At 35.4% G+C, this 22,006-nt stretch overlaps 1 protein-coding gene across 1 annotated transcript in view; it reads right to left on the bottom strand.

The window, feature by feature from the left end:
- UGGT2 (UDP-glucose glycoprotein glucosyltransferase 2) overlaps positions 1–22,006 on the bottom strand; it is an 88,319-nt gene that overhangs the window by 42,711 nt on the left and 23,602 nt on the right. Inside the window, exons 9-16 of the mRNA XM_056328582.1 lie at positions 21,758–21,857; positions 17,088–17,148; positions 11,776–11,867; positions 10,051–10,201; positions 8,961–9,080; positions 6,306–6,391; positions 2,049–2,184; positions 356–487 (exon numbers count right to left, since the gene is read on the bottom strand). Of these exons, the coding sequence (XP_056184557.1) occupies positions 356–487; positions 2,049–2,184; positions 6,306–6,391; positions 8,961–9,080; positions 10,051–10,201; positions 11,776–11,867; positions 17,088–17,148; positions 21,758–21,857 (878 nt within the window). The remainder of the gene's footprint in view (positions 1–355; positions 488–2,048; positions 2,185–6,305; positions 6,392–8,960; positions 9,081–10,050; positions 10,202–11,775; positions 11,868–17,087; positions 17,149–21,757; positions 21,858–22,006) is intronic.

Below are 22,006 nucleotides of genomic sequence, written 5' to 3' on the forward strand. Positions count from 1 at the left end.
TAGCTGTCTTTCCCAAAGGAAATTATAATCAGGAAGCACAATTAAAAGAAAAAATGATTCGCCCTAGAAGACAGGCTTCAGCTCCTCACCCAGAAGACACAAGTAAACTATTTCTGCAGTGAGAGGCCCCTTGACATTGTGATCCTGAATGCTGTAGGCAATAGTAAATTTCAATAGTGAGAGCAATAATGCAGGAATCTTTTCAACATATCCACTAATGACTGAATGGTGGCTGAAGAAAAAATTGACTCAAAGCTAGTAAATACAGTATCTTTACCATTTTGCAATCTTTCAGTTTAGCAAATGCAATGAATCGTGTATTGCAGTACTACTTACCACTTTGCTTGTAACATACCTTCCTCCCTTCATCGTATTCAGAATGAACATCTAGTATACTCTGAATATCAGCATGTGGGTATTTGCTTCTAAGAACATCTTTCACATGATTTACTGTTAGAACGTTTCCATCATTCACTTCACGGTACATCTGTAAAAATTATAACAAAGAAAAAAATTAACAAATTTTCAATAATAATTAAACCCAATTAATAAAAGTAAATAGACCATAAAACAAGTATCCTGTTATAGGGCTCTAGTGAATTTTGTATTGGTTTAATTTTATATTCCTATATTGCAGGCTTTATATTGCTTTTGTAATGATCACCATCGCACATAGGCATAATTTTTCATCAGAGCACTGTTCTGATTAAACTATTGTTATACCTTTAGCCTAAGTCTGAAGTGGCAAAGGAAATACACTTACGTGAGCTGAATGTGAAAGGTTATTTCTCTCCACCGATTAGAGAAGGAATCTAAATTCTTACTACAAACTACCTAACCATGGGTAGTTGCCTGAAAATGTATGATATGAATACTGTAATGACTGAATCAGTCAGTGATACTTTTCCCTACAGTGATTATTTTTCCTTACCAACACTATTTTTATTTCACAGCATAAGATTTTATTCCTTTCATCAAACATACAAAAGACATTTGAAGTGAAAATTGTTCAATCCATTCCTTTTCAAACGAGGAATAACACGTTTCCCTCTATATCTCTGAATATCTCAAACCTATATTTTATTGATTCCAGTTTTGTTGTCTTTTACTTATATTTATAACCTTCTCCTTTTTATATTAAGAAACAAAGTAAATAGAGGAACACAACATTTTAAAAACCATATTGTAAATTGATATTGTGTGATCTGGTCACCGATAACAGTCAGGCATGTGTGTCAGTTCCTAACACTTATAGATTTCTGTTTCTCTTCCAAAATTCTCCTAGTTACTTCAATTACTTTCATCTTAAGCTCTCTGAGAGTTTGTCCATGACATTAGTTTCTAGGCACTGAACAGAATAATAGAAAACAAAAGTAAGAAAAAATGTTATGTATTAATACCATATCCTCTGATATATTTTTGCTTGTAGAGTCTTCATACAATACTGCTCACTTTATTTCTCTCCGTTCATCTCTCATCTCTGAAATTCCTGTCTTTACATGAACCTGCATTCTCTCACGCAAAACCCCCGTCTCATTCATCAAGCTGCAAGCCTGAAATACTTCTGTGTTTTATACACCCACGAACAGCTCAATCATGACCAAAAAAGAACTTATCTTACTCTGTTTCACTTTCTATACAAGAGAACAACCAAGGGCTTTTCAAAGTTTATAGGATTTCCCAAGTGATATTAAAATGCCAGTACTCCAAGAGATACAGAACATGAAGACAGGCACATGATGTTAACACAAATAATACAGAATCATTTTCACAATAAAATACTAAAAGCTGTAAGGCATGCATCTACCTTTTTACATTCTTGAAGGAAACCTGTGGATAGGTAAAATGACAAGAGCAAGATTGTTTCTAGAGGAAGAAAGTAATTCTGCAAATCATTCTATAGTATATTAATGCTATACTTGTTTTTAATACTTTACTTCCATGTAAACTAAATGCAAATGTATCATGTTGTCACAAGGCAGCAAAATCCTAACTATACAGAAAAGTTGTAAGTTAAAAAAAAAGTGATTTCTTGTGAAAGAACTAACATTAATTATCGAGGTAAAGGCTTGAGAGGTGTCAGATTCCTCTGCAATGTAATTAAAAGTTCTCCACAGAGCTATTCCAGCATCTTCATTGCCATCAATTTCTTCTTTTGTACTTAAAATGAAAACAAGTCCAATTCTATAAAAAACCAGAAAGATCACATATTTTAGAACAGTATCAGTTTCACACACATTCTAATACCACCATAGAAGAACAAGATGTTTGCGTTCAAGTAGTATGTCCAGCATGTAGGGATGAATGCTCCCATGACCTTGTGTGGTGACACTGAGGATACCAGCTGCGCAGTTTTCATCAGATCTCCTACATTATGCCTAGATTACCAATGATGTACTGATTTTGGATATGCCTTTTCTACCATTTAAAGCTAACAGCACTGAAGATTTCTGTGAGTCATTAAGACTTACTCACAGTCCTTTCTCTCCTTACCTGTCTGAAGGTTATGACATACTTTACATTCCTGCCATCATCACTTAATGGCTTGAGTCTTTCTTTCAGTTTGGGCATTGTCTGCCTTTTATTTTTCCTGAAATAGTTGTCTTGACTAGCTGCATGTAGACTGCTGGCGTCTTGATGTCCTGTCATCAATACATGCTCTTCTTACTAGCCCTTCTCTTGCCTTTTTTACCTCCTGGGGCTTCCCCACCCTCACATTGCCATTCACACCAATTTTAACACACCTGCTACAATTCCCTACATTTCCATAAATTAAAAAAGCCCCAGAAATATGAGACTTGATAGGAAAAAATACAAAAAGTCCAGAAACCTCTTTGTGGAAACAGTATTTTGATACTGTTTTCATTAAAATCCTGGATTTACCAGCCTACACTATCTTTACAGCATAAGCATAACAGAGATTTAGTGTTCTACAATAGCAGGGGAAATTCAAACCTAACAGCTTTAGTGTTCTACAATAGCAGGGGAAATTCAAACCTAACAGCCACTTGTTTGTCTACTCAAAACATTTAAGTTGAACATCATCATTTGCACACATAACTCATGAAGATGTCACTGAAGTGTTTGTCACGTGCTCTCGAAAGCCCAGAAGTCCAAGATACTGATGTGAAGATCATGTTCTCCAGGAACAGGCTCAGAGCAATAATACAACCTGATCAAACAGACTGCAAATAATGGCACAATGACTAAAGCGCAAAGTCTTTCACAGACTTAAGAACCAGGAGAGTTAAACCTGAAGATACTTGAAGTTATATTCCCTGCTGAGAACCCGTAAGGATCCTTCTGGTCTCTACTACACTACTGGAAAGGACTTCTGATCATTGCAGTCAGTTCCACATCTCAGCTGCTATAGGAAAAGGACAAGAAAGATCCTTCCATTGAGTCTCAAGGGTCAGATTATGTGTACATCCATAGGTAGAACAGACAGATTCCCAAGAGGAGAAATATATGCCTATTCATGAACACTGCTGCCTGCATCAAGATATGAAGACTAGGAAGGTGGATCCTGCCAGTCACCTGGAATGTAGTGAGTGCAAAGCCACTGGAATGCTTCTAAGAATTTCCAAGCCTTCCACTGGTCTGGTATCAATACATTTTCTTAGAAGAATAAATATCCTCCCCTCCACCCTTTGCACTTCAACATTAAGCCTGCTTGCTTAATGGGAGAGAGGAACGGGAAGATGGCCAAACCCAGGTATTTTTATGAATCAGAAGTGGACATCTTACATGAAGACTTTGATGTTGCAGCAGTTCAGGGATCAACTTGACATAGTTTTCCAGAACACATCCTTGAATCATCCTGAGTATCCGCAGATAATGCTATTCATGCTAGGTCTGCAGCAGAATCCTCTCCCATTAGCTGTCACTTCTCCCAAAACAAACCCAACAGGGCACAAAAAAGCTGCTCCATGAAAAATCCCTACGGAATGAGCTATTCAGCTTTGTTTTCCTCGACATTTACTTCATGGCAAACCTAACAGTAGGGGTGTCTCCAGCTACCAAACTGCAATGGAAAACATTTAATAATGTGCTAACTGGCTTACACAATTGCAGCCATCTATGAAACACAGCTGTATAAGTTGCTGCCTATTCCTGACTACACATATGACAGCACTGGATCATGTTCTATATGCAGCAGTTGGTTGAAAGACTGAAAATTATGCCAATCATGGAAAAGAGGTAAATTGTAAGACAGAAGAAAGGAATTACAGTCTTTCTAAAGGAGGATCACAGAGACTCAAATCTGGCTTCTGCTACACAAATCACTGTGCATCTTGTGAATGTTTCCACAAAGCATATAGCTCCATCATAGCTGCTACAAGACCATGAGACTCCCCTACTGATCTCATCATGCATTGAGCACTACCACAACAACACAACGATCTGCCATGCTGAGCCCATGTTTCAGAAGACCTTCATATTTCCAAGGGATAATTCAATGAGCTGATTTAGGAAGTTATCTTTTCATCTGGATAGCCACTTCATATTAGATATTCTAAGACTATAAAAACAAAATCTGTCATATCAGTATAAAATTATTTAGACAGATGTTCAGGACAACCAGGTGTGCATCAGACCAAAGGACAGAGGAAAAGCAAGAAATGCAGCAAGTTTTCTAAAATATATATAAATAATAATTAATGCATAAAGATGTGCCATGTTCTACAAAATTAATTGCTTCTCTCATTTTTTATATGTCATCATCGTAAATAACTTTTCCTGAAGTCCTGTGTCATCTGAGTGCCATAGGAACATTCAGCAAGCAAAATATTGTATGACAGTACAGACCCCATGGCTTTTCCACATCTTGAATACTGTGTACATGGCTGTTGCTCTTATCTCAGAGAAGCTATATTAATACTAAGAAAGTTCAGAGAAGGCCAACTCAGAAAACAAAACAGCCTTTGGAACAGCTTCCAGGCAAGAAATAACTAGGAACCTGGAGAAAGAAATGACAGTGGTCAAATATGGCAAAGCTTTATAAAATGATGACTGGCATCTAGAGAGGGGGAGAGACCGCTAAGTCTCTCTCCCAATTAAAAGAGTTACAGAGACAGTAATTAATGCTATTGAAAGTCTGGCTCAAAACAAATTAAACAGTTCTTTATAAACCATGTTAAGTTCAACTGTGAAAACACTTGGAAAAGGATGCCATGGGTGGTAGCACTTTAAATGAATTCATGGGGAAAACAGAACTTTATGGAAGAGAAGCCTGTTGAGGGTTGCTAAATATTTAGAAACTACACCTTAGTCTGGAATTTTTTGATCTCCAAATACCTGACAGCCAGGCAAAATAGCTGGTTGCCCTGTTCTTCTTATCATCCCTAAGCAGCTATTGCAGACTGATTAACTTACATGGTCTCTTGGTCTGACTCAGTTTGGCTGCTTTTATACTGTTTATGTATCAGAAAAGGCAAATTAGGTTCTAGGCTATATTCTTCTTAAGGACTGAGGCAGAGTTGTCTCACAGGTAGTGACAACAGTGAGAAAACGCACAGATAAACTAGTTTTTGTCCTCCATTACTTTTTTGTCATTGAATTACAAAACCCAAAGAAAAACAAAACAATGGTCAGAACTAGTAAAATTTTAAAAGAAAATGGAAAATCTTTAATTTATTGAGGAAACAAACAAAAATTCACAGGAGGATTTTAAATACTTAACATGGAATTCATCCTACTGGACCTTGGGTCTAGTTTGGACAACCTTCTTTTTTATAAGCTGTGGAAATAAACAGACACTTTTGAGAGCAATTCATTTTTTCTTACAGTAAGCATCTCAGATCAACCAGATTCTTCCTCAGAAGTGTCTATTTCTCTCAAAGGACAACTACTTCAGTCTCAGACAACTGATTTTTAGAAATTCAAAAGCTGGTGAGGATAAGATTATTTTGGTCTAAGTATTTATATAAAAACAAAATTAGGTAAAGCAACCTCAGTTGAAAGAGCTAAATGAAAAAATACCCTCAAATAGTGTTTTACTTAAAGAATAATTTACTTAGAATGCAACTCCACATGGGCATCCAGTGGGACTATTTGACAAGATAATTTTTTATCAGAGTTCTGCAGTTCACTTTCCACACACAGAGGTATGTTACCCCTTGCAACTTGTTTGCTTAAGAATACTTAATACTCAAGTAAGCTTAACACAAGAGAGTAATCAATGTGTCTTATTAGAATGTTGTTGCATTGGACTTCCTTTTTTCTTCTGTTCTGCTAGGCAAAGATACGAATTCAAATGAAGGCAACCTTCTTTTCTTTTCTTCAAGATTTTCAGTTTTCCTTACCTAAGTGGTACATTATGATGATAGAATAATTCTGCCAGTTTTATATAGTCACCTGCATCTTCTTGGACTGGATCAACAAAAAGTACCTAAGAAGATAAAACATATTATACAATGCAATATTTATTCTTTATGTCTGCTTCTAATTTTTTTAAGTCATAAAATCTAATACAAGAATAGAAATTTCCAAAGGACCATTGCACCCCAACTGTTTTCAATTTCCTAGAGCATTCATTGTAAGAAAACATTAAGAATATAAATGAAAATAACTTCAGAATTAATGAACTTGGACCAAATACTGAAAGCAAGATTTAACCATTTATCAAACTTCAAACCAGGTGGTATCACTAGTCTCCTTTGATACATTCTGTGCCAATACTTCCTTTTATTAATGAAGTTGGTTATTTCATTAAAAAGGATCTAATTCCGATTCTTCTATTAGTTCTTTCAACTAACTCTTCTGTTGTGAAAAAAAACCCTAAAATAAACAGAATATATTGATTTAAAACTTTAATTAAAAAATGGAGTACTGAGAAAGAATTCTTCCTTCCAGTCTCACATATCTTTGTATTCACTCTTTCACTTACTGTAGCTTGCTTGCAGTATAAAATCAGATCTTTCAAGCATGCACAGAATCTAAAACTAGGATCTGTCTGCATAGGTAGATTATCTTTATGCAGATTTAATTATGACATTGGTACCTTGTTTATTCAGCTTTGCACTGCAACTCCCCTTAGAATTTTTTAGAATAATTTTGCTAGAGTAGCTAAAATGCAGCAGAGTAATTGTAAAAATTTTGAACATTCCCACCTCCTCAGATCATAGTTAAATGACATGTTGTAGATGTCTGTAATATAACTGTTATATACATCTATGCCAATATTTAACTTTGCATACATAATGCAATCTACTTCATATTACACACGTCTTATGCTTCATTCAAAACTTTTTTTTTAATTACATATTGCTTATATTTTGGTTGTCTTCTCATATACTGAACTTCGTGTCACTTGGAGCGACCACATCAGTGGACAAGGGAAGAACTACAGATGTCATCTATCTAGACTTCTGTAAATCCTTTGACACAGTCCCCCCCAACATCCTTCTGTCTAAATTAGAGAGGTATGGATTCGATAGATGCATGAATCCAAAGAGTAGTGGCCAAAAGCTCAACGTCCAGATGGAAATCAGTGACAAGTCGTGTCGCTTAGGGGTCTATATTGGGACCAGTGCTGTTTAATATCCTCATCAACGACAGCGGCCTCAATTGCACGCTCAGCAAGTCTGCAGATTACACCAAGCTGAATGATGCAGTTGATGGGCTTGAGGGAAGGGATGCCACCCAGAGGGACCTGGACAAGCTTGAGAAGTGGCCCCATGTGAACTTCATGAGGTTGAACAAGGCCAAGTGCAAGGTTGTGCACTCAAGTCAGGGCAACCCCAGTATCAATACAGGCTGGGGAATGAAGAGATTGAGAGCAGCCCCACGGAGAAGGACCTGGGGGTACTGGTGGATGAAAAGCTGGACATGAGTCAGCAATGTGCGCTCACAGCCCAGAAAGCCAGCTGTATCCTGGGTTACATCAAAAGAAATGTGGCCAGCAGGTCAAGGGAGGTGATTCTGCCCCTCTACTCCACTCTAGTGAGACCTAACCTGGGGTACTGCATCCAGTTCTGGAGTCCTCAGTATGGGAAAGACATAGACCTGTTGGAATGGGTCCAGAGGAGGGCCACAAAAACTGAGGGCTGGATGACCCTTCCTATGAGGAAAGGCTGAGAGAACTGGAGTTTTTTTAGCTTGGAGAAGACAAGGCTCCAGGGAGACCCGATTTCAGCCTTTCAATACTTAAAGGAGACTTACAAGAAAGATGGAGAGAGGCTTTTTACCAGTAGCAGTGACACAACAAGAAGTAACAATTTTAAAATAAAAAGGCATATATTTAGATTACCTATGAAGAAACAAGTGTCTTGAGACAGCACAGGTGTCATAGGGGAACAGGTTGTCCAGAGAAATTGTGGATGGCCCATCACTGGAAGCGGTCAAGGTCAGGCTGGATGGGGCTTTGAGCAACCTGGTCTAGCTGAAGATGTCCCTGCTCATTACAGGAGGGTTGGACTAGATGACCTTTACAGGCCCCTTCCAAACCAAACCATTCTATGATTCATACAGCCACCTTTCATAATTTAGATTTCAATTTAAAACAGAAATAGCTGTTTCCTTAAGCTTACTAAGGGACACAGAATGCTATGCACAGAGGAAAAATTAGGCTATAAAGACATCATAATTAGTATGCTTTATAACTTAAACTTTTTTTGTACTTCAACTCACCACCTCTAAAACAAGAACAGTTATCATTACTTTATCAGTAGTGTACTAAGAAAAGAAATCACTGATAGTAGTGAATTACCTATACGTAGCATGGAAAGGAACAGAGAAGCTCCTCACAAAACTGTGCCCAAGCCTACTTCTGGAAATCAGACTAATGATCACGTATGGCTCACAAGACTAAAAGATTTTCACTATCAGCAGACTCACATAGAAAACATGAAATTCCAACCCATCTTAACAATGAATACAGCATACTTATTTTTCAATAAATTGTCTGTCCACATATCAACACATATAGTATGCAAAGAAATTAAGTTCTCCAAACTTACCAAGTTATATAAATTGCGTCTAATCTGCTGTATAACTCCAGGAAATGAGGGTTTTAGCAGTTCCTGATAGCTTGCAGGCCATGTGCTATAGCTGTGATCTTGTTCTATATTATTAACCCACTAAAAAGGCAGCCATTTAAAAAAATGCATTACACAGTGGGTAAAATATGTATGTACAAATCAAGGTATTTTGAAACACATGGAAAGCCTGGAAATTTTCTTTTTGAAATAGTAACAGAAAATAGCTTCTAAAATACTTCTCTCTAATCAAATCATTCAGAGTTTTTATACGCATTACTTAATAAAACTAATAATGGATGGAAAAGGAAAAAACCACACTTGTATTCTGTATCAGGATGTGAATAAAATAATTTTTTCAAGTGTGGAAACTACTTTCACAATACAGAGGTCATAAGAAAAGATCACACAGATGTGTGTAACACAGCATAACCATCCTGTAAGACAATTACAGTATTATCTATAATCTGCAGCACCAGCACTTCAGATACATCAAAATAACTAATTAATATATGGCCAATTTTTTCTTCTACTGTTTTCTGTGCAAGCCTCAGCAAACAAAAGAGTGAAATACGGTTCTTTTCAGGTGAAGAAAATTAGTATTTTAGTGCCTTTTCCACTGGCATATGACCTTTTTAACAAAAACTGTATAAATTTTGAAGAAGGAAAAAAGCAGAGTCAATGGACAATTAAAACCAAAATATTTAAGTTGTCCACAATTCACTTATACTCTTAAAGGACATTCAGCAGTCTTGCATAATACAAAGATATTACATAGCTAGATTAATTGCTGTAAAATCAAATTCTATAGATGTGAGTGTGCAACTACTCTCAGATACACCCTTCTTTTCTTATAAACACGTTATATCTTAAAATTTTAATGAGGTACAGATTAGAGAAAATTACTCCTAAAATTCATTGAAAACATATCACTCTCCAAAACATTTTAAACTGCTTATTGATATATCATCTTATGTGTAGTATTTCAATTATATTACAGAAAAAAAAATATACTGCCCCTACGTGGCATTATCAAGTATGTTAATATTTAAATAAATGTTTAATTACTTACTATTATCGAAGAATGACGAATATCTAGCGCGTAGCTCTCATCTGTAGGATGTATATGTAATCTCATAAATTTATTCAGGATCTCCTCTTGGATTCCAAGTTCATGAAGGCCATACATCACTTTTCCTTCAAGTTTAAGAGTCTCTAAGATACTTTTTCAAGAAGACAAAAATGCATAATGTCTACATAGAACTCTTGTTGTGACATAAAAAGAAAAAATATTTCAAAGACAATTAATATAGTATTTTTAGTATTAAAACCAATTTTTATATTATCCTGCAGTCAAGTGTTTACAACAAAATCAATTAATAACACTAGATGTCTTCAACTTATTTCAAAACAGAATTATAACCAATTAAACAACTGTTTTGTTCATTCACACTTATTTTATATGAAGGAATTTCATCCATCTTCAGCAAGACATGGCAGGACAGCAAAGTGGAAGGTTGCTTGCTGCACTGTCCTGTCTGAGACAAACCCAGGCATGGGTACCCTAAGAGGACGCTTTGCAAGTGTGTAGAGAAACGGGCAGCAAACAATGGAGACACTGAAAGAGCTCTAAGTCGTCATCGTGGCAGAAGCCTGAAAACAGCACGAAGGAAAGGCATAGCTACACCTCTAAAAAATGACTCTTTGCCAGAAGACCCAACAGAACTCTGGAAAATTCGTTGCAATCTGAAAATTCAGTACAAGAATGGAAACAAACCTGAAGTGCTCACCAGCAGAACACAGCAGGCAAGATTTTACAAATGCCTTTATTGCTATCTTGCTTCATTTTGATTTTTCTCTGTTCCGACAGGTTTCTTCTAAAATATGTTGACATTAAACCTAGCGCTATCATTAAAAAGTGCTATTAATATTTCCATCATTAACAACAAAGAGGCAAGTCACTCCACCTCAAAACTCTGGCTGAGAAAAAAATTTAAGCAAAAATTCCAAGTGTAAATGTTAAACCCAATGCAGTTTAGGAATCTGCATGGAAGAAAAAGACATTTTGAGTTAAAAAACAGAAAATGAAAAACCTGTAGTTTCTGACAAATCATAGGAACATGAAAAAACCTCAGCCTTAGCATAAGTAGATTTATAGACAGTTTGCAGGCCACCAAAGACTATTTTGAAGTAGTTATGTCTGTTGCCAACATTCAGAAGAATTCAAAGGAAAATGTTTACAGTTTGTGAGTGCTCGCATAAAAGAGGCAAGTCACACCCAAAATAATTATTATATAATTACAGAAACTGGAAAAAGATTTCTTATACCAAAAAGCATATTAGTGCTACATTAACAAACTTCTAAAAGGTGGCCAGACACAGACTCAGAAACATGCCAAAAATAACCCAAGGTGTTGTATACCTAAATTTTATGCCTGCGATTTTTTTGTAATTTTTAAGAAACAGAGATGTGAAAGCACTTAACTTACTTTTTATTAAGTGCTTTTCCCAGCTTTTTATACATACACGTTGGATTCCTTCCATTTCCAAACTGATTTTACATGGCAAGTTGTAAAATTGTAAGTAAATTAGAGAACATATTTCAAGAGAAAAGGCTGTTTTCAACTACTTATACAATGTTCATACTCAAAGCAAAACCACTGTAAACCCGTATTTCCTCTCCTGGAGCATTTATTGTCCCCCAAAATGCAACTGATGAGATTATCAATCACTATGAGCACAAGTTCTCAGTATTATCAGTAATCTCATAACCTTCAAACAAAATGTACCATCTTACCTAAATGGGTCATGAAAATCCAGATCAATTTGAAGGCCATTTAGAAACAGGCGTGCTTCTCCGGGTTGGATTCCAAGTATTTCATGAAAATGCTGTAAAGTAAGTTACCGCTAACTTATTTAGGTATACGTCAGCACAAATACATATTTATAAATATATAAAAACCATATATATATAAACCATTTACTTCTGCAAAAGATACATTAAATATTTTCCACATAATTTCTTCTTTTAGCTGAGTGTTTTTGATAAAAATACTGACAACATACTTCCATGAGTGCTATTTGACACACTTTCAGTGTACAAATACCAATGAAAAAACCTGATAATTTCCCCCTAAACAACCTACAGTGTCCCTACCTGTACAAGGGAGAGACAAAGACACATCTTTAATGTCTGCCAACAGAAAGTGAAGATACACACACACAGAAATATGGCTTGTAATTTTTTGAAAAGTGACTCCTACATACCCATTCAACAGAGACCTTACATGTATCCTTCAGACCTCCACTTGAAACTAGCTTTCTCGATATCTTAACATCTTTCACAACTCCAGAAATTGCGCAGTTGCAATTGTTACAGGGAATTAGGAAAGACAGACCAGAAACACACAATCCCATGTAACAAAGGGACCTTGGAAAAATCATAGATCAGAAAGGCATAATATAGCATATCCTTATTTTGAAAAGAAGGGAAAAAAATAATCCACAATAAACAAAGAGAAGAGGAAAGTATTTGGGGAGTAAAGTACGCCCTATTTTATTTCAGAGAGCTGTAGGGCACCACGTTGTTCAGTCTATGGTGGCTGTAGCAAGGTAAGTAATGGGAGCAAGGCAGTAGGTTTATTCCAACTCACCCCATGAGGAGCAGTCAGATTTCCAGATCTGTCTTAATTCCCAATAGAGGAATGGAAAGCACGAAAAACATGCAGAAAAAAAGCAAACTGAGAAAGATATTTTTTCCCATTTAGCTCCCACTTGCTGAACAGAGTAAGTGAGAACAAAAAACATACTTTTAACAAAAGCACACTTAGAGCAAGCAACTCAGGCTGCGTATATTATTCCATTTATAAGCCTGTCACTGAACAAATGAGAGAAAAAACAGGAAAACATTGAAAGTGATGTTGTATCTTTAAAGTATTGTGGCTATTTTCACACGGTTAAGTGTAAATAGAGTCAAAGCTAACTGGTTTGTGGCATTACAAGAGCAACTCCACATGAGACAACAGTTTACTTGAAGCTTTTTGTAATCCAATGTATATGCACTCTACTCATCATTCATTGAAAAGGTACCACATTCCTTAGTAAACAAACATTTTCACAACCCAAAGCAAAATGAAAATATGTAATGGCACCTAACGTTTGCATATGAAAGACAGGGCTCTCCATGAAGGAAAAATGCAGCTGTGATAAGCTTAAGTAAGACAGAAAGAATGCTTATGAAAGTCCAAAACAACTTTTGAAATTTGTAAATTTAATTTATTCTAGTAGTGTAACTTGAACCTTGTAGTGCTTTCATTTATTTTTTTTGTATGTAGATTTACAGAAGAGTAATATAATTACTTATGCTTACTATAAAGTATCTAAATACATACATTCAAACTCAGACATAATGTGAAGAATACTGTGGATCTGGGAGGGGCTGCATCCCATTAATGCTAAAAAATAACCAGATTTTTTTTTTAATTTAGTTATTATCTTCCATGACAATTTTATTAGGCATCTAAAAGATGGATGCCAGTGAGTTTTCAAAAATGAGGAGCATAAATACATGACAGTAAGCTTCCTGCAGGAGATAATTTCATTACTTTCCTAATTCATAACACTCACTTTATTCCCAATCATATACTCAAATTACAGAGATGTGGGGGTTTTGTATGTCCCGAAACTTGGTTCGCAAGAGGAAGGACTTCCATCTTCTTTAAAACTAACTGCTGCTTTGGATTACTCTGGCCCAAGTGCAGGATTTCATATTTGTCTTAAACCTCATGCAACCATTAATACAATAATTAGAAGCAGCAGCCGGTGTCTGGCATTTACATTTTTCCTATCACAGTTTTACACAGAATTACATGCTCTTGCAAGGACTCACTCTACACCTAAGCAGCCAAAATTCAAAGATGCCTAACAATGCCAAGTGCCTTTGCAGCAGGTGAAATTTCTGATCATTTTTATCTACACAGAGTTTGATCCTAAGATACAACCAAAAGAGGCAGACAGGACAAAATTAAACAGCCAGACACACAGTGATGAAACTTCTCTGCACCAGGCAGAGAAGGACCCAAAGTCCTAGGTATACTTTGAATTTTTCTGTGGTTGGGAAATCCAACTTGGATTACAGTTTTAATAACCAGTGTTGTGTCACAAAGTACTGTGACCACAGAAAAATCTCCCTTTTAATGCCACTGAACTCACAGAGCAAACAATACATATGCAGAGGATTACAGTCTCAAGAAATCTTACCAGCATCCTTCAGAGCTCTTATGCAGATCTTGTGAGATCAGCTAGAACAGGCCCTCTCCTTGAAGCACTGAAATCAGCATTTAGGATAAAAAATGTCTTACCACTACTGAAAGCTTACTGGTCATTCCTGTAAGCCCAGATACTCATGTAAACACAGATACTGAGAAAGACTACAACTAAAATGAATGCAAGAACAATGAAAAAAATTATCAGCCACTGGGTATTGAAATGGGAGTGTAAAAGCTTTTCAAAGCCTTCAGTACGAAAAAAACGGCAGACTCAGAGCTGAGGCTCATCATACAAATACAATTTTGATGCTAGGCATTTGATTGTTCAGAAAAGCATCCATTTGCCATTAACAACTTGGATGGAAGGAGTAGTTAAGCATCCAAAACTAGAATTTAACACTGACAGTACTCCTGTAGTATCTTCTTGCTAAACTGTCAGCAAATTATTGCACTGGAAGTTGTGAGTTGCATTTAATGAGATATTTTGGTTTTTTAATCTATAGCAGTTCTTTGTGTATTTCTTAGTTAGGCATCAATTCACTACACCTAAATCATCACATGCCTTTCAACTTTTAATACCTTTATTTCCTCCCATTGCATTTCCTATTCAACTTTCATTATCTTGAGAGGGAATCATCCAGTTACACACAGCATGAGATTGTATCTCTCCTGCTGCTAGATGGATGTACTGCAGTTCAAGAACGCACATGCCAATTTATTGTGCTCTGGCAGCAGTGTTCAGGAAGTTTCCCAACTTTTATTGAACAGAATTTAGCTTTTAGCTGTCTAAAGGCCTATAGGTAGGATGCAGTATGAAATTTAAACTTCGTGTGATCGGTGCTTAAGATCCTCTTATAGTTAATGTATTTAATAGAGTCACAGAATCATAGAAGTGACTCAGCTGACCAACCACATAGATATCCAATGTCATCTGTTCCAGGATAAGGCATTTTGGACTGGAAAGCACAGGTCAGACAGAAGGGAATGGATGTCCCAGTGGACACATCTGCCAGACCTGCGTGGCTATCTTGGATAGCCTGCGGCATCTCAAATGACTTCAGACATTCAGGTTTAGGCAACTCAATGGTTATTTTGCAGGGCATGATTAAGTGAGCTGAATTAGTTTTGATGTCCATTGACTACGTATTAATTGTCATAACAGGAGTTTAGATACCATGTAGATATGCCTAAAAGCAGACATATTAATTTCAAACCAAATCTTAGCTACTTTTCCTAACCCTTATATTTAGAAAGAACAGACAAATAGATCCTGATACACCTCTGTTTTGGAGTAGAGAAGTGGTTGTTGAATAAGCAGCTGTTTTTGATTTTCGTGTTAACAGATCTGCAATTTGAGAACAACACTATGATCATTCAAGCTTTGTTTTGCTTTATCTTACTATAACCCTAAGAACAAAGAGACACAGGAAAATGTGTACCTCAGCTGTATAGAGAAAGCAATGAAGCAAGGTACGGATACCGATTTGCTCCCTTGAGCAAAACCTAAGGGATTTCACACTAATGCAAGAAAACAAAGAGGCCTGCATAATGTTCAGCCCACTGTAAGACCTCTGTGGAAACCCAAGAATCAAGCATTCACCCTGCACACAAGAAAACTGAAGGGCTCAAGACATTGAACTGCTGGGATATGAAAAATGTATTCTCAATACACTGGTTCCACACACAATCACCTATGGACAAAACCAGCCCCATGTAACTGTTTGCATAACTGTGTACAAGGACTTAACACTTGAGCCTGTCACTGTCTGGGCTGGAAATACTCGAGACTGGAAAGCCATACATTAGTTTTGCATGGTGGGGAGCTCTAGTATTTATGTGAATTTTGAAATTTTTGCTACCATAGAGGTGACGAGCTCTTTACAAGAAGGCTGCATTAGTGCAACAGGGACATTGTACACTTTCATTGTTCAAGAAAGTGGAAAGGCATTCCCCTGGATATACTACTCTTGGCAAGGCAAGAGGAAAAAGCATGAATGGATACAAAGCAAAACAACACATGGAAATGCTGCAGCAGTACAGGAGTGCCATAAGTAAGAAACAAATCCTTTTCACTGCAGTGGCTGGTCAGTCTTAACACCATATGAAAATACATGTTCTGAAGATCAAGATTAAGAACAGTGCTATGGATGTCATTTCATGTGACCAGTCCTAAAAGCATGGTGGCTAACATTTCATTTTAACACTCAACTTGAAAGAAAAAATCCAAACTCTCAACTGAGACGAAAAATACAACAGATGTCACAAACTCAACAAATGCGAAGTGACATCTCAGGATACATTTCACATCACTCAAAATCATGTGAACAATCACTCCTTGCATCACACAAGGCACAAAAGATGCAGTGCATCAAGGATGAAAATAAAACCACCATCTACCATAGATGACAATTCAAAATACCTTTCAGAATAGTTTGCATGTATGCTTGATTCTGAGAGTGTGAAAAGCTCAGAGTTAGCATGTGCTGACCATAATATAAGCAGCAGGCCTAGATTCAACACCAAAGCTCTAAAAAAATTAACTGAGACCTGTTTTGCCCTCACAGCTCACAATTTATGACCGAACACAAAACTCTGTAAAAATAATTTGGTTTTGCCTAATTCTGTAACATCAAAGTAGTACAGGAAAGGGTACCAAGAACAGCAGAAAGTGAAAAAATGGAATTGAGTATTTCAACGTTATTTATTTAGTAAAATATGTTTAGAAAAAAATAGCTCTTTTTCTCCAATAGAAACCATGTGAAAGTTGCTACACTAACAAAAATCTCCAGAAGTAGTAATATGATAGTAATTGAAATGTCCACTTGAAGAAATAGATACAAACCTTCTGATTTTCTTCTATTTCATTTCGCATTTTCTTCTCTACGCGCACTCTGGTCAGTGATCTGTAAAAGTAAAATATTTCTATCACTCAACCACTGTATTTTGAAAAATGCATTAAATAATGTGAAATATCTATTTTAATACCATATCCAATGCACTGCAATTGAAGAATGCTGTAATTAAGACTTAAAAAGAAGAGTAATGCAGTGTCATAAATATTTTATTTTCAAAACAAATATTTTCTTCTGTGTTACTCCAGTAAAAACCCAGGTTTCAAATTTAGGCTAGATTTTGTTGAAGTAATATTATCAGTTTATTGTTTAAGACTCTCAATCTTTTCTCTTTTTTTTTTTTCTAGAAAAATAGCATGTATATAAAAAAAGGAAGTTGTCTGATCATCTAAATCATTACCTAAATGCATGCCGTGTTTGTATATTTTAAGTTAATGTTACTAACTCCATGCTACTCAACATTACAGCACAGGTGGCCAAGGATACAACTTGATGTTTTCACCAAAGACAGGGAAAATATGCAAAGGACGACCACTTTAAAATTAGCTGAGATTAGAAAAGATATTTACAGATGTAGACCCTTGAAAATGTTACGTATTCACAGACAATCAACATTTTAGCCTCCTTAGTCATTCTATCTTTAGAATATAATCCATTGATTTGTCTTTTTTACCTTTTAAGAACATTGTGGAAGACTAACTTCCTCTACCACAATGTATTGTATGTGAGGTTTATAATTACTAGGCTATCACAAAATACTCCCAGAGGCAAATTAATCTCACCATGTTTTAAGAAACCTTCAACCATATTAACCTAAATCTGATTCTTCCAATAAATGCCAAAATAAATACTCTAGCTGCCTACATAAATATTTTTTCCAAAACTTGATTGTACATGATTTAGTAAATCTGTATGAAACTACAAAACGCTGCAGTAATCTTAAACCTGAAAGTTAACAGAGAATGATGTCACTAAGCCAACTTCAATACTTAACAGACAATAAAGTAGTAATTTAATAACATAAACCCTCACCTCCCAACAAAAAGAAACTGATTTAGAATAGATTTTCTAGCAAACGCCACATTTTTCACAGTATGTCAGAAATATGACATAAAATCAGTTTATTTTTAACAAATATTCAAGCTTCCCAGGTGATCAAAGATACTACTTGTTAAGTGCAATTTGATTTCCAGGGTTTGTATAGAAATGTTACACAATTCATCACAGCTAAATACCCTTTTTCCATTCACACACTCTAAATATTCTGCCAGATTATTTTTGTCACTGTGAATCCCTTCTGGATCACGTGATGAAAGGGCAACAGAGGATCAAGAACGAGCTGTATTTATATCAACCCATACTTGATGAGCTTTCCTTGACTCAAAGTAAGAATGGTGTAACTTAAAATCTGATGTCAAAGACAGCACTAAAGAACAGTCAACATGATTCAAATGTATTATTATCAGTAATCACTGGAGAACAAGCTTAACTTGCTTATTACTGTTTAATTAATCTAAACTCTTTCTCATAAAGCTTTTATAATCATACTGCTAGGTACAACATGCATGTAAAGAATATAGTAAGTATTCAATACTACGTAAAGATATTTTATACTGTATTATATTACTTTGTGTTCACTAGTTTGAAATAAAAAATTGTAGAACAGAAAGCAAGAAAATATAAGCATTTCTGTTGAAAAAGAAACATTGCTGATTAGGATTTTAAAAAAGTATTAAAAAATTGTAGAGTACAAAGAAAAGAATGTCTCAAGCCAAATTTAAGTTTGGGGAAAATGGAGGAGAAGGATTAGGAAAAAAACAGTATGAAGTCAAAAGTATCAAAAGCTGACTAGGTAGGACACTGCTTTAAGGGACCTTCTACCAGCTACAGACATAATTCAGGAACACTACAGAACTTGTCATTAAAAGAACATCTGTAATTGACAGGAATTATCACTAAGAATTTTCTTAGTCAATAGGCAAAACAGCTACTTAACAGAAGGCCTCCATAGTGAGGTGGAAATGTAATGCATGGCAGTACCACCACAACTATTATTCTGACTTCACAGCAATAGTTGTAGAGAGTCCTGAAGTAAAAAATACTTCAGAAAAAAAAACTTTGATTTTTATCCTGCTAAACTCAACTTAAATAGTAGTAGGGCCTGCAACTCTCAGAGTCAATGCTTCATTCTGCATACACAGGTGATAAAAAACGCATAGATAAAAAGAACAACCTGAACCTTTCGAAATAGCTTAGAGTAGTAATGCAGAAAGAAAAATAATATGAAAACAATAAAAAGGCGGAAAGGAGAACACAAAGCTGGTCCAACTGTTAGCAAGGAAGTAAAACACTTGTAAGCAAAAGGTTAAGTTTTACTGATAGCTTTTTTGGTAGTAAGAAAGCAATAAATTAAAGAATCTTTTCTATGCATGACAGTTGATGATGCAGGACTCTAGGAAGATTTTAAGGAGAAAGTGTGATAATCAACCCCTTGAGAAGGGCACCCTAGGAACTTGAGGTAACAATTTTAAAAGTACCTGTGAAAGACACATATTCATTTTGAGTTCAGTCATTTGTTCAAAGCTTCACAAATTTTTATGCATGTTTTTTTAAGTATTCAGTGCTAAGGACTTACTAGAGAGAAACACTTTACTGCCTGAAAATAAAAGGATACTATTTATCATTCTACATGATGTAGGAATGTTCTTGTATAACCTTAAGGTCATAATACTTTCTATCACGTAATTTTACGCATCTTTATTCTTACCTGGAAGAGCATGTAGCTATACTGTGTATATTGGTGGAAAAAAGGAAACTTTTCACATGTTCATAATGTTAACATTCATGAATGACAAATGAATAGCAAGAAACAAAAGTATTGTAATTCTTATTATTGCATTACTAAATAATAGATACATATAGGGTATTTTTTATCTTTTTTAATTGTATAAAATGAATTAGCAAAATGTCAGCACAACATGTATCAGTTGATACACTGTCTATATCTGATGACATTTTGTAAAATCTACCTCAGACTAACTTTTCAATTGGAAATACTGAGACACTCAAAAGTGAGAAAAACTTCCAGAGGAGTTTTATATTCATTTTTATGGTCGAATCCCCCATTTTTAAGGCAAATATGATTTTTTTTAAATTGTTTTCGTAACTATAGTTCTAAAGTTTTTATACCATCTTCTCAAGCCAAGATTTCCGTAATTAAAAATGGTTTTCATATCTAAACTATGTGAAATCTAAACATTTTACAAATATTACTATTATGATCATTAGTTATCTAAAGTGATTAAATAGTGGTTTTTCATTTCCTGTTTGTTCTAGGAGGTTTTTTTCCAGACTAGTATTGTTGACTCAGCAGGTTAAGCATGATTAGATTACTGAGGAAATATATTTTGGTCGCTGTTTGTACACAATGCCCCTTTGATTCAAGTTTGTTGTCAATGCAGACCTACTAACTATAAATTATTTAAGTATCTGTAATCTCTCCTGTTAAAAATAACATGCTAGATTAGCATATTAGAATATATCATACAGGACTGGAACAATAATTCCCGTTTTAATCATTCTAAAGTCTTCTTATACTTTTACCCATAAAATAAAATGTTTGAAGAGTAAGTAAATTTTGCTCTAATGCCACAAATAAATGGCAGGAGTTGGAGTGGGATGTTACAATTTAATGACTTAAATCAATGATTTAAATGTCACCTAGCATACTTCAAACTGACTTTTTCCTGTCCTTTAAAGGACAGAACCGGCCTTGCAGTTTAACATTATGTATGTTCCCACTATCTTCTAATGGAAAGCTGCATTTTCTGACAGCTAATCTAAGTGTAAACTCGCACCTTCCTTGAAACAAGATGTTGCAAAGGTAGGTTTTCCATTACAGCATAGATTTTCTCTAACAAAATCAGAAATAATAATGAAACACTGAAAATTAAACAAGAGTTATAAAATGTGAAAGCATACTGAGTTAAGAATCCTATTTAGCATCATATTTAATACAGTAATTCAAGCCAATATTGCTGATAGGATTACATGAAGCACTTATTAAATATAAAGAAAAGCATTTCTCAATTACAATACAATTGGCTTTCAGGAAGAGCAATTTTTAATATTAGTACAGAGGTAAATGATATTAATTTATTTAATAAAAGATCAATATAGATAATCTGTTATGGGAGACAGATCTTCCCCAGGAAGAACAATAACATACAGCTGCCAGGGTCCAACCTTGTCAGCAATGTTGTGCTTAGAACTTATGTGTGTGGATCCCCTATGAAATTTATTAATATAATTTTGCCTTTTCCTACAGTGAGCAGATCTGCTATTAGTTCAGCAGAATTTTCCGCCCAGGAAAACATCACTCCAGTAAAAGCCAGGAGGACAGGGCATTCAACCATAAATGCGTGAAGGATTAAGGATGCCTTCACGGCACCTTCTGCATCAGACAGGAAACATTCAAGAAACCAATCATGAGCTCTCCCAGGAGTTATTTTCTGCTCAATGAAACTGCCTGGAATCAAGCTAGCAAGCTGTAAAACACGAATATCTGACTGCAAGATTTGGATATAAATCTGTATTACTGTCATTAAATTAAAACGCAAACATAGAAACAGTACTTGGAAAACAAGCTTAAGTATCTTACCTGGCTCTTACTGGAAAGTTCTGAGCTATGTCTTTCATTACTTTTAAGGCACCATAAACAGGGGCAGACATAATTTGAGCAGCTGCTTGAAAACTAAGATCTGTGAGAAAAATAAAATAAAAATATAAAATCACTGGAAATATCACTCTCAATTAATACTGCCCACAATCAGAAAACTGTTCCATACATACACATTCACTATTAATATTTTTTTTTCAATTATACATTGTAATAGATTACGAAATTAAG

This window comes from Falco biarmicus, chromosome 2 (genome assembly GCF_023638135.1).
Source record: "Falco biarmicus isolate bFalBia1 chromosome 2, bFalBia1.pri, whole genome shotgun sequence".
NCBI classification, from domain to species: domain Eukaryota; kingdom Metazoa; phylum Chordata; class Aves; order Falconiformes; family Falconidae; genus Falco; species Falco biarmicus.